The sequence below is a fragment of the Macrotis lagotis genome, chromosome 1 (genome assembly GCF_037893015.1).
Source record: "Macrotis lagotis isolate mMagLag1 chromosome 1, bilby.v1.9.chrom.fasta, whole genome shotgun sequence".
In the NCBI taxonomy this organism is placed as follows: Eukaryota; Metazoa; Chordata; class Mammalia; order Peramelemorphia; family Peramelidae; genus Macrotis; species Macrotis lagotis.
In genome coordinates, this window is record NC_133658.1 from 103,056,017 (window position 1) to 103,075,450 (window position 19,434).

The following is a 19,434-nucleotide window of genomic DNA, read 5'->3' on the forward strand; positions in this document are numbered from 1 at the left end:
ATGAAATGCATAATATTAGTAAATATTTGTAATTGCTTAATTAACTCTCAATGGATTACTTTTGCTAAAAGACCAATCAAAGATGTCTATACCAAATTTTTTTTTAGCAGATCCTTTCCCCTTTTTCCTTGAAGTCTTGCTATTTCACTTTTGAGTCTTGGTTATCAAATTCAAAAACTGCAAAATCTTTGGCATGATTTTTAACATTTCAAGGATTTGCCACACTGAAATAACCACTGTAAGATACTAACCTGCAACTATAGAATATGAAGTTTATTTTTTTTAATTTAAGATTTAAAGACCTTATAATTCAGGTAATGGTCATGTAGACTTTATGGTAAATGGAAGTTTACTTTAAAAATGTAATATTTCATTGGCTCTTTTGGATCATTCTATTTCTCCGACATTCACACTGAAAAGAAATGCATGGTTCACACTGATCACATCCAAGGCAAGGATTTTCAATATATTAGTAAATAGATCTGATTGGCTTTCAGCAAGTCTATCGATTAAAATAAAAGAAAAAGAAAAGAGTTTTAAATGTAAAAGCGGCTTCAGGAATGATACACATACCAATGGAGAAATCATGGCACATTTTCATTCAACAGAAATCTTCAGAAACAGTACCATTATTATCAAATTGAATATCCACTTTAGCAGACTAGTTTCTGCTAATAAAAAGCATGCACACAACTTTAAGTTCAGTTTTAATTAGGGTTTGTTCCCAAATCCTCTTAGAAAGTTGCAAACGTTAAAGGGACTTTGTTTTGACTGGCAATACATATTGCCCACTATTTAAGATACCTACAGTTTAAACAAAGAGTTTTTCAGGACCATAATGAAGATATCAGAACTACATATATTTTAGTTAATAATTTAGATGTTGGAACATGTAATATAATCTATGAACGATTTATCATTTTGGGTTAATGTTTGCTATCAGTACCTTCATAGATTGAGTTAGTGGATTATATTTAACAGTCCCTTTAACCTTAAGTTAACAGGGTAAGATTATTATACAGCTGGTACTTCTAAAATGTATATAAATTATTATACAAGGTATGCAAATATTACTATCTACATTTTACTGTTTTAAATTTGTTTTTAATTTAGTTTTACTGAAAATTTATTTTTTATGTTTATTAGTGTTACAATGAAGTACTACTTGGTTATGTTCAAATTATTTTTTTATTTGAAGTTTTAATCAATGTTTTTTACCTTTGTCGAGTAGCCATTCATCAACTACTCGACCAAGTCGATATGGAATTCGCTGTCTAGCAATCGCCAGGCGCTCGTTATCATTGTTTCCTTTAAAGTTTAAAGAGACATTTCATTGGTTAAAATCTGTAAGGTCAAAGGTTAAAAGTTAATACTTAAAGCTTGAGCTATACAGTTGCCACATGATTTTTTGAAATTTGGAATTTTAAAAAGATCTACCTGGAACATTTCATGTTTCAGACTTTCATTCATTCATTTATTTTATTTTAGCAAACAAAATTATTCCTATGTTAATTGAAAATTAGAAATCTGCATTTGAGCTAGGTTATTAAACTTATGTTATAGACAGACCCAAACAACAAATTTAAACATCATATAATGGCTTTACAAAAAATGACCATTGACCTCAGGGTTTTGTCTGTTTTGATATTTCTTATTAACTAGTTAAACATGTTCAGGTGAAACAGGTTTAATTTTTCAAAATACATCCAATCTCTTACTTCAGATTAATCATTTAAAGAAAACAGAATCTTAATACCATCTAAGGCACACTCCAGCCATCTAAAATAAGCCTGACATACTTTATTTCCTATTCAGAAATAGAAATTCTTATTCACCTCAAATAAGGAAACCACAGAGTCCAAACATTTCTAGTGAGATACAAACAAATTGGGTAATCAATCACTTGTACATCACAAGATCACAGATAATTCATTCTGCATCAACAAGATGTGTTATTAAGGGAGAAGGCTTTGACAAAAGTGACTTCATTTGAGTGTCCTTTAATCTTATCCAGATCTCAACCTGTTAAGGCATATCCCACGTGAAGGAAGATTTTGTTGTTCATATTTCATACAATCAAACCATATTATTTGGTAGCTTTTTCTTAAGGTTATCAGACAGCTTACATAGAAAAAGCAAACCATCAGCACCAAGCACTAATAAATCTGTCCTGCCCCTATTTTACAGGCAGGTGGCTTGGAGGACATGCCTTCTTAGGAAAACAAAGAAATCCTATCTGAAAAATCTGCTCTTTAAGATGACCTTAAATATCTGAATTATTTTAATTTAGAAAACACTTAAAGGTAAAAACACAGACTAATGTTCTAGTGCTTGGAAGTAAAGTATAAATTCTTCCATAGAACATAAGTAGTATGGTACTATGGCCTTCCACTCTTAGGAAATACCTCAGTTGGTATCTGAGAAGTAGGCAATTTAAGATGAAAAAAGAGTTTTCCAAGATGATGAGATTTTTTTGCTCTTTTTGAAATTGAGCTCACCATGAAACCCTCTTTACCATAACTGCTGAAAAAGGATTAAAATGAGTAAAGAGGACCTTTCTTAGGAAGCATAAAGTTCCATTTGAGCTTCTATGTGAATGACTCTTTCAAAGTGAAAGACACAATCTTAAATTGTCAATAGTCTTGATCTAATCAAAATGGAATTTAACCTTCAATAAGAACTTTTCTAAATGTATAATTTTATAAGAATTTATTACTACAAGGACCCAAAATATCAGTGTGGATATTCCACCTACCAATAGGAATTGCATCCCCTCTGCAACCTACTTTTGAGTGATGCGATGACTTGTAACTTACTTTTGAGTGATGCTATGATTTAAAAAAATCCCCCTTATCCCAACTTGATTATGAGCCCCTCCAAACTTAGACTAGTGCTTGGCCATATTGAGGCATGCTAAACTATGCTCATATGGAAAGCTTTTCCAGGTTAGTTGAACCTGTTAGCATCTAAGATCCCCTGACACAGACTTTAAGAAAGTTGGTGTCATCTTTGTCCTAATGAATCATCATAGATAGACACCAGTGGACAAAGTACCAATTTCATATTTTTCCGGTTTATGCTCATAGGCAGGTTTTGATATTACTTTTTATTTTAGATTTTCCTTCAACACTCAGGAATTTTTATTTGGTTATGATAAGTTTTTGCTGTGCATGCAAGTTCATTCCTGAATATTTAATGCAAATATTTTCCAGGGGGTGGAGATAGTCTAAATCTGAATAGGAATTCTCTATGTACTTTCCTAAGCAAAAATCACTTGGCTAGTGTAATTTAACGTGCTTTCTATGTTATTGCAGAAGCATTATATGCATAAAAATACGCAAATGCAACCATTAGATAATTTGTTGTTAATCATGGATCAAAAGATTGGGAAGTGCAATAACCACATGAAAAGAAATTGCAAGGAATAGTATTAACTAGCATTTAAATATCATTTTCTCCTTTTCTTTGCGGGAAATTCTTTCAAATATTATGTCATTTGATTCTTACAATCCTGTGGCAAGGAGAAAAATGTATGTGTGGGGAGGGTGTTGGGGGCTTAGGTTGTATCTCTAGTGCCTACTATAGTATCTTACAGATAGTAACCCTTATTAAAAGCTTGTTAGATGGAATTGAATTGGAGTGTGAGTTTTGAGAAGGGTTGTTTTTTGTTCACTGTTGCTAAATAGAATAATCAAGCTTTAATGTCCATCCATGGCACTTGAGCTTCTATGCTTTTTAATTCTTCTGAGAAGCATGTTGGAAGGAAGGCATGGGGCAGAATGCTAGGCTATATATCTTGGGGTAAGAGGACATAGAAACCTACTATCTATCCTAAAATAGCACCTTAGATTTTTAGTTTGGAATTTAAAGATATCTATTTTTCCCCTTCCAAACTTCTCCTTTACCTAATCTTCCAATCACCTTGGGGAAGCTGAGGATCTCTATTCCATAGTTCCTTGATCTTGATGCTTCCCTGAACTTCAAAACAAATATAAACTTAATAACTGGGAAATATCGTAAATGGTTCATACTTTTTGGTTTTAAATACTAAAGGATTTTCAAATAAGACATTTCTATATATTCTGTTTATATAACTTTGGAAAAGGAAAAGTGAAAAATTATACACCCTCTCTCATTTGTTCCACTTACTGAATTAAATTCATAAAAAAAGAATGGTGCTATGAAATTATATTCAGTGGTTAGTGATTGAAAACCTTAATATAACTCTTAGCTAATGTATTCATATGAACCCATTCTAATAGAGCAAGAGTGAGTGAGACGACAAAGCAGGGGAGAGAGAAAATGGACCTGGAGAAAGTGAGAGTAGGCAAATCGAAACAGATAGAATCTGTAAAATTAATTAATCCTAATAAACAGGTCATAGAATTTGGAACTGGAAGAGATCATAGAGATCAATTAGGCCAAATTCCTCATTTTTTCAGAGCATCTGAATGATTTGCCCAAAGTCGAAACTAGATGTAGAATCCAGGTCTCTATTGCACAGTACAGAACTTTTCCCTATTAGCTCTACTTCAATGAACAATCAATAGTATTTAGAACTTAAAGGGACCCTAGAGATGATTTAATTCAGCCTCCTCATACTGCAGACAGAGACTGAAAAGGTTCATAAGTTGCCCAAGGTCACAAAGTTATAGTGACATGGTCATTTCTCGAACCTGGGGTGTTTGAATACTTTTTTACACAACATTGCACTGTATCTTTTCCTGTTTTAGAAGATGTTGACAAAATAATTAGGTTCTCAGAAGAACTAAAAGTCAGAGGTCTCTGCCACTTCAGTGGGCATTAATTGTAGAGAACAGTTTTACTCTGGAAATTAAAATACAGTTTCTGTTTCCTCTCAAGAGGGCAGTAGAAGTAAAACTAGACAGAGCATTTTTCTACTCCTGGGAAAGAAAATCTATTTTATTTCTTTAACTTGCTCTTGTGCCATGGTCAAAAAATAAATGAACAACCTCTCCTCCATAATAACATTATATATATTTTGAGAACAGTTTTTGTGAAGAACATTTTATCTAAATGCCATTTTTACTTATTGAAGTTGAATCTAAAAAAAGGAAAGAGGACACTCTTATTTTCCATATCTGATTCTTATACCTATTTAAGCAGTCAGGGACAACAAAAATTCAGATTGGTTGACATACCAGCTGGAGGCTTCCCTTACATTTCATTCTGATGTCCTGGGTTAATTTTCATGGGAATCATAGGAGTTAGAAGTGGAAATGTTTAGAGATTATCTGATTCAATTCTCTAATAATAGAAATGTGGAAGTTGAAGTTATCTGATTTACCCAAGGTCACCCATGTGAAAGAGAGCAAAACACAGGTTCCTTTTAAAGTAAAATTATTTAGCATTAATGAATGTCTTTTGTTGCACTTTAGTAGCCATATTCTGCAGATAAGCAGTAATAAGGCATTTTATTTCACACGTTTACTTAAAACTTATTTCATCTTTACAAATTGATAGTAACAGACCACTTACTAAGATCTTATTCAATAATTTTGTTTATTTACCTGCTGCTATTTTACAGAGAATCACATCAGCTCTGAGCTAGAAGGGACCTCAGTAGACTAATGAATCAAATCCAAACCTAAACTGGCCCTCCTTTTATGACATATTTGGCAAAAGGACATTTGACCTATGTTTGAAGCATTCCAATGGGGGTGCAGCTTCTAGCTCATTAGGAAACTCAGTTTGGATAGCTCTAATTATTAGCAAATTTTCCCCACATCATGACTAAGTCTACCTCTCTCAAACTTGTCTGCATTGCTTCTATTTCGCCTTTCTAGTCTACATAATTTAATCACTTGTCCCATGTGAAAACCTCTAATATGCTTGTATAGTTCTATATCAATAACAGAGACTACTGGAAAATACTTTTCCCAGGAGGAAAAAAAAAATTAAGAACTATGAAAGGCTCACTTCAGCATTGCCATCCTATCATGAAGCTAAACATTCTCAATTTCTTTAAGCAGTTCTCACATGGTGTGGACTCAAGACCTTTCAATACCCTATTGGCTCTTCTTTTGCTGCCCTCCAATTTATCAATGAGGTAGCTAGGTGTATTGGACCTGGAGTCAGAAGACCTGAGTTCAAATGCAATTTCCAACATTTATGAGCTGTGTGAACCTAGGCAAATCACTTTATTTGCCCCAGTTTCCTAATCAGTTAAATGAACTGGAGAAGGAAGCGGCAAACCACTCCAATATCATTGCTAAGAAAGTCCCAAATTGGGTCAGGAAGAGTTGGACACGATTGAAATTACTGAACAGCAACAGTTTAACATCCTTCCTAAAATGTAGCACAAAGAACTCAAAAGAATATAAGAGATGTAGTCTGACTAACTTAAAATATTGTGAATACTATCCTCTTGTGAGTCATGGATACCATACCTTTCAATGAGGCCTGTGTATTAGCTACTTTTAGCTGCCCCAAATGACTCATACAGAGTTTGTTGTCCCCTTAATCTCCAAGATCTTTTGTAAACAAAAAGTTTTTTGTGCCCATTCTGCCTCCAGCTTATACTTGCAAAGTTGGCTTTGGAATCCAAGGGTAAGACTTTCTATTTATTCTTATTAAATTTTATCAGATTCAATATAGATCATTATTTTAGCATATCAAATTCTTTTAAAATTCTATTATCTAGTGTGTTAGCTGGCCCTCTCAGTTTTTAATTCTGTAAATCTGGTAAGCATATCATCTGTAACTTTAAGTTATCAATAAGGAATAAGACAGGGGTGTCTAGGTGGCGGAGTGAATAGAGAACCGGCCCTGGAGTCAGGAGCACCTGAGTTCAAATCCGGCCTCAGACACTTAATAAAATTACCTAGCTGTGGATTTGGGCAAGCCACTTAACCCCATTTGCCTCTCAAAAACCTAAAAAAAAAATAAGGAATAAGATTGTCAAATTGACAAATATAGATTTTCACTGCATTCCATGGATACTTCTATCCAAATGAGGAAGACTATCCAAATGGAAGTATTAAAGGTTATTCTTTAGGTACAGATTTTTAACCATTTTTAGTCCACTTGATTTTACTGTGATTTAGCCCAGAATGCTAGGGCAGCTAGGTGGCACAGTTGATAGAGCACTGGCCTTGGAGTCAGGAGAACTGGAGTTCAAATCCAGCTTCAGACACTTGACTCATCCTGGCTGTGTGACCTTGAGCAAGTCACTTCACCCTGATTGCTTCACATCCAGTGCCATCTTCAATCATCCTGATTCATATCTAACCATTAGACTCATATGGTTCTGGAGGAGAAAGTGAGATTGGTGACTTAGTACAGCATTCACTCACTCAAATTCAATTCACGTGCTTATTATGGCATCACCTCCCTTATGTTATGATCTTTTTTGAGAATGAAGGACAATTATTATCATTATTAGTCCAGATTGCTATGCTTTTTTTTAATAAAAAGAACAGAATGTGAAGCTTTGTGAAATGCATTGCTAGAATATACATAAACTATAAGCTATAGTATTCTTCTAAACTGTCAACCTAGTAACCTTGTCAAAAAAGAAATAAATTTAGTCTGGCATTACTGTTCTTGATGAAATCATGCTTCATTTCTCTAATTAAAGATTCCTTTTGTAGATGTTCAAAAACCATCTTTTTAATACTGTCTTGAGTAATATACATTTAGAAGACAAATTAAATATAAAAGATACAACAAGCCATTAGATTAGAAAAGGACATGAATAAATGGAATTTCTGATGATCTCTGTCAAATGTTTTACTACAATCTAGGTGAATTATGTCTATTGCTATGGAAGGAGTAGGAATGAGATTACTTTAAGATATGTCTTATGGGGGATAAATAATAAAACTGCCTTTTCTTACAATTACTTATATAGACATTCCAGAAAACTCTACAGAATAGCCTAAATCAAAGAGTATCTAGGCAGGTGCAATAACAGGAGTAGTTCTATCTAGATGTTTAGGCTTGACTTGGGGAAAAAGTAATATAAATGAAACAATAAAAGACCATTACAGAAAGACCCCAGGGGCTTTCCAGACATGGCAGGACCTCACTGCAGGCAGGCCATACTGATATCTCAGCTACAAGTGCCTTGGTAGTGTTGAAACTGGCCACTTGCAAACTCTTCTGATATGAGTACCTTCTTCTAAATCTTGTATAAAGAAAACAGCCATAAAAGTAAAAGCTTTGTTTGATGAATTTTTTTTAAGCCTAGTATAGCTCCATTCCTGATGTACTAAAAGTGTTGTAAAAAGGAAATGAGATGAGTTTGGGACAAATTGTTTTTAATAAAGTTGTTTTAGTTTTTATGATCACTACTTCCTTATCTAGATTTTCCACAACCATCCCTTTAATTCTGAATTGAATGGGACACAAATACAATAAATCTTTTCAAATTTGAACCATTTAATATGGACAAATATAATTTTTTATGAGATTTCTTGTGTCTGGTAAGGGTGAGAATGTGCACAAAACCAAATTATACTGGGATTTAACCTTATTATATGGAGCTGATGTGAGGTATCAAAGAAGCAGACATTCACTAATGGGTGGAATAAAGTAATGTAGAACATTTTAGAAATTCCAGTCAGAGCCAACAATACACAAAAATAATCACATTTCTACATTCCTTGACATGATCAAATCAGAGATAAACATGGAAATGATAATAATAATAGTGGTTTGGCTTAAAGCCTCTACAAATGGGATCTAGGAAAAGGAAAAATAGACTATTCTCATGTCTATGGGTATGTGTGGGGTGGGGTAGGGGGGAAGACAGGGACAAAGATATCAAACTTGATTGTGGCAATCTTCTGGGTATATAGAGGTTAGATTTATGAAAACAGGCATTTCTTGCTCAAGAGTTAAAAGATAACCATCTAGTTTCACGCATCCCTTCCCTCCATAAAACAAGACTGAGGTTTGTTTGCTTTTTTCCCCCTTAGACAATTGTACTTGGATTAAATCTGTTGGTGCCTCCACTGAAAATTTCACCAATAACATAGTGCTCTGATGAAGTTATTTCCAAGTAATCAATCTGCATGCAAAATTTGAATTCATTTTCTTCTGAATTGTTCAAGCATTAAGGATTTTGACAGGAGGCAGACCTGCCAGGGGTAATAACACTGCAAACAATTGATGTGCATGGAGCTCTAATTGGAGTAGCCATTGTGGTGTCTAGGACTAAGTGAACCCATTCTGTCAAGGGAGGCTCCAGCTATAAGGAATGTGAAAGAAAAGATAATCACAGAGTTACAACACTGGCTATTTTGATTGAATTTTACATGGTTTCATTTTTCTACCTAACAGACAATATTTGGTCATATTGGGGTGCATTAATTCTGGATGAACCAGTAGACTTGAAGGATCAAAAACAAAAAGTCATTTCAAGCAATCAAGATAAGCAGAAAGGAGTAATAAAGATCAATTTCTTGAGTTGGAGCTAAATTTTGTAGTAGCCTTGAGAAAAAGAAATAAAATAAATTCCTACTTGTACTTTTATATCCACAGGTCAATCAGGATATGCCACTAATATTAACTTCACTAATGTGTATTTTTCTTCCTCCCATTTTCTTATATTGTTACTTTTAAACTGCAATTTTATTACTTCTTTGAAATAAAGGTGCCAGTTGCAGATGTGAAGTGGAAAATTCTCAGAAATAAAATTATGGAGAAAAATATATTTTAAAAAGAAATATTTGCTATTTGTCAATACCTTCCTAGGTCCAGAGCATGATCAACTAAAATTTTTAAATGTGGTAACTGAGAAATGAAACTGAAAGAGGGTTTGAAGCACTTATTTTTCTTTTATGAATGAATATCAATTTCTACCTATAGCTGCTAAATAGGAGCATAGTTTTTTGGCTATATCTAGATACTGAAATAAAGAATGAAGATAAATATCAGGATAATTTAGGTTTAAACTTTTCCAGACTTAATCATCTACCAAATTGCAATTTCTCATTTATCTGCATGAGGTGGAAATAAATGAGTTATGCTATATATATATATATATATATATATATATATATATATATATATATATATATATAAATTCATTTTCTGTATAAGTGAAATTTTTCTCTTTAAAGACTAAAGCTTATGCAATTTGAAGTGAGTATGCTATGACCTGAAGGCAACCTCCCTGTTGTGTGCATGGGCTTTAATTTTTAAGACACTTTCCAGAGTGTTTTCACCTTCATAACACTTCTATGAAATGCTATATTTTTATATCCACTTTACAGATGAGGAAATGGAGCTTCAAAAATTTTAACTCCAGGGGTGGCTAGGTGGCACAGTGGATAGAGCACCAGCCCTGGAGTCAGGAGTACCTGAGTTCAAATCCAACCTCAGACACTTAATAATTACCTAGCCATGTGGCCTTGGGCAAACCACTTAACCCCATTGCTTTGCAAATACCTAAAAAAAATTAGCACCTACAGGGTCACACAATTAGTTTGGAAGGACAAATAGTAAGTATTTCTTAAGAATCTACCAAGGATCTGGCACTGGAAGTTCTTTACAATTATCTCATTTGGTTCTCATAATAACCCTGTGAGCTAGGTACTTTTATTATCCAATTTTATAGATAGGTAAACTGAGACAGCTAGTCAAATGAGATGCCCAGGGCCCCTCTGCTAATAAGTGTCTGAAGTCACATTTAAGTGTCTGAAGCCACATTTGAACTCAGGTATTCCTGACTCCAGGTCCAGCAAGCAGTTGATTGAGAACTTCCACCAAAGTCCCTTGACTCCATTTTTAGTGCTCCTTCCAAATGCTTTAGTATTTCCTCAAGGACTATAAACTTAGGTTATACTAACTTACGTGCTTATTCATTTCTGGATTTAATCAACCAGAGTACCAGAAGCTCGTTACAGTAGGTGGCTCAGTGAATAAGGGGCTGAGCCTGCAGTCAGAAGATGAGTTCAAATCTGACCCCAAACTCTTACTATTTGTATGATCCTGGACAGGTCTTGTGCCCTTTGACTGCCTTTGTTTCCTCTTCTGTAAAATGGAGATACTAAATACACCCACCTCCCAGGGTTGTTGTAAGGGTAAAGTGATATAACATTTTGCAATGCTTTTCAAACTTTTAAAGTACTATACAATTCTGACTATTCTTATTAGCCATTACTGTAATTGCCTTACTTTTCCAATACACTATGTCTGTATAGAAGCATTCAGTACTTGCATCTCTTTGCAATACTGAGTTTTTTATTTTTCATGAGTTTTTCCCTCCCTTGGGATTGATTTCAAAGATTAAATTGCATACTGACAAATATGGTGGCATATAGTAGCACCTAGGTAATACAAACAAGACTCATCTTCCTGAGTTCAAACCCCACCTCAGATAGTTGCTAGCTGGGCAAGTTACTTAACCAAGTTTGCCTCAGTTGCCTCATTTAAAAAGAGAGGGAATGACAAATTACTCCAGTATATTTATCAAGAAAACCCCTAATGGGATCACAAAGAGTTCGACATGGCTGAAAAATTAATGAACAACAATAAAAAGTAGTATAAGAAACTCTTTTTTCCTGCAACAGTAAAAGATTTTGGCTGAGCGCCAAAATCTTTTAAATTTGGTGATGACAAAAGATACAAAAAGTAGAGTTTCTTTGTTGTTATCTTTGTGCATACAAAGATAGGCCCTCTTTTAAGATCTGTTGAAGTGTTGGGGGTGACAGGGAGACAGAGGAGTTTGGAGTATATTTGTTTTCCTTTGCAACAAAGAAGACCTGAATTCATTATTTCCTACCACTTCTTCTGTAGTGTGTCTGAATAACTGGAAATAACCCAAAAGGAAGTGTGCCAGGCTTCCTTAAGGAGCCTCTCGACACTACAACATAGGAACAGGGCCTTCAAAAAGTCTGACAGGTCCAGTGCTGACATCCATCAGTGAGAGACTTAGACAAGATGCTGCCCCTTTTAATCTTCATCGAAGAGCAGCTGCGCCTCTCTAGGATCTAATGTTTCTTCTTGTCCGGCAACAGAACAGGCCTGCCAGTCAGCCTGGGGTGGCTGATAAATGAAAAAAAAAAATCTCCACAAGAAGCCTGCTGACCTGAAACCCTTTTTTTTTTTTCCCTCCTACAACTGAAAATGGCTTGGCATGAATATTGAAGGAAAGGAATAAATAGTAGGAGAGTTTGGAGGAGCAGTCTGCATTACTGTCATCATTAAATGTATGGGATGCTAGGTTAGCTGCTCAATGATATTACTCTGAGGAATGCTAAACAAAGACCAGGGATTCTATTGGTGACAAATATGCATAACAAAGGCAGAAGTTTTGAACAAAGGATCTAAAGTGGAGGCCAGTATCCCAGTTGGCTTCACCTCATATTAATGTTCATGCCACCAGCTCAGTGTCAGTTAGGATCATTGTAGGAGCTGAAGAGCAGAGGTCAGGTTAGTGATGGAAATGACTAGATGACCAGTGGATATGATGCAATCAGTGCCTGCTCAGGAGAACCCAGTGGATAAATAGAAAAAAGCAACAGTGCAGTGACATAATTAGATGACTATCAAGTCTCAGCAGCAGCAGAAGTAGGAATTGCCCCAGTTCTGAGTTTGCCCTAGCCACACGGGTCTCTAGAATGTATTTTTCTTTAGGCATATTTTCTGGGCATGCATCTCTTCACAATAGTTGTGAGGTAACCTGTGGGAGAGAGTGAAAGCAAAGGAGTGGAACTCTTTTTTGCCTCCTAATTTGCAATGTAATTTGATTAAACATTTTTCTTTCTAATTAATTTGTTTTTGGGGGTTCACTTTGTAGAACTAGTCAGAGATAGGGGCTGATGAACTGTGGTTTTGAGTGGGTACCCCAACTTTGGGGCAATTTTCAGGGGACCCTAACTACTATATATATATATATATATATATATATATATTTATATAAATATAAATATATATATATATATATATATCATGCCAGTGAAAAAAATATTCATGCCCACTGGATTTTACATTCTAAAAGCTTCTACAACTTTATAACTTGCACTCACTTATCATCCAGCAGCTGGTTTGTACTCATTTGAGCATGAATAATGGATCTAACACAGCAATTTTATTATCAGCTAATACTCTTCAAGCCATGACAGTCAATAGAATCATAGAATTTGAGAACGGGGTCTTTAGAAACTATCTAATACAATTCTTGTATTGATCATGATATTGAGGTTCAGAGTGGGTTAAGTGATTTCCCTAAGGCCACATGGCTATGTAGTAGCAGGCTAGCTATCCCGATTCAGAGTTCAATGCTTTTCCCATTATACCACTGTCATCTCATGCCAGTATTTTGTTTCTCACTAAGTCCCAAGGGCTTATGGTTGAGAGATTAAGCTAGCGCAACTCTAACACTGATTTTCCATACTCTTTACCCCTATGATCCTAGTGTCGACATTATTCTCTGACTCCCGAAAATTCTCTACCTATAACAAGCATCAGAGTTCTAATGCCTCTAAAAAATAAATGCCCCATGTCCTCAAATTACCACTCATCCCTTTTCCTTCTCCAATGTCATCATCCTCTTCTATAGGTCCTTTCTTTCCATATATCTCAACTAGGAATTAGGAAATTAATCTAATTGTATGACCTTGAGCAAATCACTTAACATCTTTGACTTTCAGTTTTCTTTTCCCCAAAAGGAGGTGTTAGTCTAGACAACTTTTAGCATCAATCTATAAAATCCTCTAAAACTGATTTATTAGATACTTATTATGTGATAGTCACTCAGGGGATAGTCACACAGAAGATTCAGATAGTCTCTGAACTCAAGGAATTTAGAATTTAGTTTGGAAAGAAATATATATGTAATAAAACAGAACAAAAATCTTTAAATAAGGATATGCTTTAAGACATCAAGTGATCATCTGCTGAATTCATTATACAGACCATAATTACCACAGTAATTCAGAGAATAGAGAGTTTATGCAGCAGAGAAGGTTTTACAGAACTGAACAGGTGGGATTTCAAAACATTCTTAAAGGTTGCTTAGGATGTAGATACAAGGAAAGAAACAAAGAGATCAGACCTGGATGGAGTATTTTAAAAATCACCAAGGTATAAATTATTACTAGCCTTCACTTAATGTGGTTTGGGGGGGGGGATTTTATTGCTGCCTTAAAGTTACAAAGATCCCAGTCTCCTATTATGAAATATTTGTGTTCTGTTCTAACTCTTGAACAGATCTTCTAAAGAAGAACAGAGTGCATTATTATAATCCTACACATTTGACTGACAAAGGAAGCCAAAACCTAAGTACCCTGCCAGGCAATCCAATTAACTAACATGACTAGGAAGTGCCAAGGTTGCTAGAATGACACAATGTCAGTTCATGGCTGACATTTCAGATCATAGCCGAACTCTTCATGTATAACAGCAGGTCTCCTATTACCAAGTTAATGCATTCTTATATCAAGTAATGGTAATCTTAAGCATGGAAGACCACTGACCATACACAGCAGATGTCCCAAAAATACCTGAGAAGAAATTATATAATACTATGATTAATATCTAATTGGCTTAAGAAATGTCTCTTTTCTTGTCCCTTTCTGATGGGGATTCATATTACTGACTCCATTAGCCCCTTATTAAAAGATTTAAAGTACTAAAAAAGCCAAAAATTTGATTTTGAATATCATCCCATCAACTTGATAAGGGAAAAAGTAAGAGTATAAATTTTGTGATTCATGTCCTAGTAATTAAAGATGAAAAGCAACAAGGATGAGGAGATAAGAAAAAATGGGACCTCTTCTGATAAATTAAAGGTCACATTCTGTGATCAAGCATATTGTCTGTTTAGCATTTTAGATAGATGAATTGTATGGTTGCTAAACACAAAAAGAGATTGAGTAATTGTAGACATTTCCAAATTATCATAATAAAAACAAATGACTTGTAATAATAGCACCATATCCTCCATTATTTTTCAAATAGTTCTCTTGCCATTTCCAAGGCAAAAGAATTTTGGATATTTTCTAGATTGTCATGTCACAATATGAATTATTTTCTTTAAGGAATTTAGCTAGATAGTGACTTGAGTTTTTTCCTCCCATTTCTCATTTCTGTGTGGTAGAGACTTATACTTTCTGCTTAGGATTTCCACCTCTTACTTTTCTTTTTCTTTCTTTTTTTTAGGTTTTTTTTTTTTTTGCAAGGCAAATGGGGTCAAGTGGCTTGCCCAAGGCCACACGGCTAGGTAATTATGAAGTGTCTGAGACTGGATTTGAACCCAGGTACTCCTGACTCCAGGGCCAGTGCTTTATCCACTTTGCCACCTAGCCACCCCCTACCTCTTACTTTTCAAAATTGTCATGATTTTGAAATTATTGCTAATAAATCTATTGTGATAATTTTCCTTTGACACAGAGGTTAGAACTGAATAGAAATGGCAATGAAGCAGATTTAGACTACATCAGGGGTTTCCTAACCTTTTTTGGTGGGAGCCCTTTGGCAATATATTGATTCCTTCTTAGAATAATGTTTTAAATGCAGATAATAAAACATGGAGTATTACAAAAGAAAGAAAATATTATTAAAAGTAAAGATATTATTTTTCCCTTATGAAGCTGATTACTGGAAATTTATCCATAGACTATACATCCCAGGTTAAGTACCCCTGGGCTAAGAAAAACTCACTAAAAGTTAACCTGTTCTAGAGTAAAATAGCCTACCTCAGAAGGTAATAAGTCCCCCCTCCCCATTCAGGTATCTTTAAGAAAAGTCTAGGGGGGGCGGCTAGGTGGCACAGTGGATAGAGTACCGGCCCTGGAGTCAGGAGTACCTGAGTTCAAATCCGGCCTCAGACACTTAATAATTACCTAGCCGTGTGGCCTTGGGCAAGCCACTTGACCCCATTGCCTTGCAAAAAAAAAAGTCTAGGAGGGGCAGAGACAAGATGGTGTAGTGAAGGCAGAAACTCCCCAGACCTCTCCCCCAGACCACTCCAAATATCTTTAAATAATGACTCTAGCCAAAGTGTAGAGTATTGGAACACACAGAAAGACTGAGTGAAACAAATTTTCAACTCAAGACCACTTGAAATATCTAAGGAAGGGTCTGTTACACTGGGGTTAGAAAGGACCACACCATAGCCTGGGTTGAGCTAGTAAACTGGCTTTAGCCATCCGGATACATGGAGGCTCCTTCATCCATGGTAGGGGCAGTTTCCAGACCTTTCAACCCAGCCATTGACAAGGACAACTTGGAAGGTCAATAAGAAAATTCTGCCTCACAGTGAGCCTAGAACCTAGTGCAGCATAGTCCTCAGTGCAGACCAGGCCCCAGGGCCCCAGGAGTAAGTCAGGGGAACCTGCTTCCAGAGGACTCAGCCCACAGTAATGATGTGGGAATATTGCAGAGGTCTTGTTATCCCTGAGGCAGGACTCTGTGGCTTTGCCCAAACTCAGATTAAGGTCGAAGTCTGTGGACCTAGTCTCCCAGTTCCAGGGCAGAAGGGAGGGCTTCTAGTCATGCACAGACCAGAGAACATGCCAGGAGAGCAGTCATAGCCTCTCATAAGACCTTGAAGGAATTGATCCTTAGGGTGTGTCCCTGAAAAACAGCTGCAAAAACCCTCAAAAATTTGAGACAATGTGTCCTTCACCCTGGAAGCAGAGCTCTAACTTAACAAAGAGTTAAATCAAGTCATAGACTGGGGAAATGAGCAAACAACAGAAGAAAAAAAAATCTTACCATAGACAATTACTTTGGTCCTATGGAGGGTCAAAATACTAACTCAGAAGATAACTAAGCCAAAACTTCTAAATCCAAAGACTCCAAGAAAAAAATATGAATTGGTCTCCAGGCTATGGAAGAGCCCCCAAAAGGTTTCTGAAAATCAAGTAAGGGAAGTAGAGGAAAACTTGGGAAGAGAAATAAGTGTTGCAGAAAATGATGAAAACCATGTTACAAAAAAACATGATACAAAAAAAAAATACTGAATGGATAGTTCACTGACCCTGGAGTCAAGAGGACCTGAGTTCAAATCCAATCTCAGTCATGTAATAATTACTTAACTTTTGATCTTGGGCAAGTCAGTTAACCCCATTGCCTTACAAAGAACAAAACATGGAAGAAAATAACATCTTTAAAACCAGTTTAGGTCAAATGGAAAAAAAGCAGTACAAAAGACAATGAGGAGAAGAATTCCTTAAAAAGCTGAATTGACCGAATGGAAAAAAGAGATACAAAAGTTCTCTGAAGAAAATAATTCCTTCAAATACAGAATGGAGCTAAGGGAAACTGATGTTTTGGTGAGAAAACAAGAAACAATAAGAAAAAACCAAAAGAATGAAAAACTAGAAGAAAATGTGAAATATCTCATTGGAAAAACAATTGACATGAAAAACAGATATAGAAGAGATAATTTGAAAATTATTGGATTACCTGAAAGTCATGATCAGAAAAGATCCTAGACTTCATTTTTCTTTTTTTTTTAATTTTTTTAAATTTAAGGCAGTGGGGTTAAGTGATTTGCCCAAGGTCACACAGCTAGGCAATTATTAAATGTCTGAGGCCGGATTTGAACTCAGATACTCCTGACTCCAGGGCCAGTGCTCTATCCACTGTGCCACCTAGATGCCCCTAGACTTCATTTTTCAAGACAAAAAAAAAAACAGGAAAATTGCCCTGATGTCCTAGAAGCAAAGGATAAAATAGAAATTGAGGGAATCCACTGATCACCCTCTGGAAGAGATCCCAAAATGAAAACTGCCAGGACTATTACAGCTAAATTCCAGAACTTCCAAGTCAAGGAGAAAATATTACAAGCATCCAGAAAGAAACAATTCAAATATCATGAAGCTACAGTCAGGATAATATAGAGTTTAGCAGTGTCTATATTAAGGGTTTGTAGGACTTGGAAAATGATATTCTGGAAGACAAAGAATCTTGGATTACAACTGAGAATCAATTACCCAGAAGAACTGAACATCCTCTTTCAGGTGAGAAGAAGGCTATGCAGTGAAATAGAGGACTTTCAAATTTTCTTGATGAAACAACCAGAGCTGAACAGAAAGTTTGAACTTCAAGTACAGGACTCAGGTGAAGCATAGAAAGGATAGGAAGGATACGTGGATAGGAAGGACAAATTATGAGGAATTTAATGATGTTGAACTGATTGTATTCTTCATGGGAAGATCATACTGATAACTCATATAAACCTTCTTTAGAAGGGTAATATATAGACCAGGCACAGGAGAGAGTTGAATTTGAAGGTATAATATAGTAAAAAAGGTACAGTTAATAGGTGCGAAAGGAATGTCCTGGGAGAAAGGGAAAGAAGAGGTGGAATGGGTTGTTATTTTACATAAAAGAGGCAAGAAAAAGTTTTTGCAATGGAGTGAAAGAGGGGGAAGGTGAGGGTGAATGAGTGAGCCTTTATCCTCATTGGAAGTGGCTCAGAGAGGAAATAACATACACCTTCAATTGAGTATAGAAATCTATCTTACCATACAGTAAAATAGAATAAGAAAGAGATGGAAGAAATAAGGAAGGGAAGGGAGGAGGATGTAGGTGATGGAAGAGAGAGAAGATCATGGGAGAAGGTAGTCAAAACAGTTTTGAGGAGGGACAGGGTGAAAGGAAGAAAGAATAGAATAAATGGGGATGGGGAAATAAGACGGAAGGAAATACATCTAGCAATAGCAACTATGGAAAAAATTTTAAAGCAATTTTTCTGATGGACTTATGATAAAGACTACTATCCATCCCAAAGACAGAACTGATGGTGTCTGAATACAGACTGAAACATACTTGAAAAAAAAGAAAAGGCTGAACTGCTCACCTTAAACTGTTCTGCTCAAAAGGGAATTCTGATTCAGATGTGGGTTGAACTAACAGTTCTGAGATCCCTTGCAACTCAGAGACTCTATGCCAATTATAATGACTTGTACAAAAGAAATCATATTTATCACTACCATATGGACTGTAATGGCCCCAAGATAGTACTCCTAATAATCATTGTTTCTCATTGACTAAGAGTTTATTCATACCATTTCAGTTGAGAGGGAGGAACCTATCAATCTTATGAAATTGCAGTCTTCATAAATAGGCTAGTAGATGGTACAAGGGTCAGAGAGCTAGACCTATAATCAGAAAGATCTGAGGTCAAATGCTTATTCAGACACCTATTGGTTGTATGATCATAGACAAGGCTTAGCCTCAATTTCCTTACCTATAAAATGGAAAAAAATATCATTAAACAAACAGTATTGTAAAAATCAAGTGAGGTAAAATATGCAAAAACACTTTGTAAACATTAGAATGATATATAAATGCTATTATCTTGATAGGGAATATGACTGTGGTTCTTTCAGGCTGTGCCACAGAAGCATAAACTATGGCAGTTTCTACCATGTGGGGAAGTCAAGTATAGTTCCCATAAAAGAATATCCCATGAGCCATGAGTACAGAGAAGCTATTCTTTATTTAACAGGC

The 19,434-nt window shown here is 35.5% G+C and overlaps 1 protein-coding gene across 28 annotated transcripts in view; it reads right to left on the reverse strand.

Moving 5' to 3' along the window:
* The window catches only part of NRXN1 (neurexin 1), a 1,421,526-nt gene that overhangs the window by 185,417 nt on the left and 1,216,675 nt on the right, over nt 1-19,434 (reverse strand). For 18 of the 28 annotated variants that reach the window (XM_074205966.1, XM_074205955.1, XM_074205787.1 and 15 more), the window contains one exon: nt 1,219-1,308. The exons of the other annotated variants lie outside the window; for them this stretch is intronic. In XM_074205966.1, coding sequence (XP_074062067.1) covers nt 1,219-1,308 — 90 coding nt within the window. The remainder of the gene's footprint in view (nt 1-1,218; nt 1,309-19,434) is intronic. 28 annotated transcript variants of the gene reach the window in all.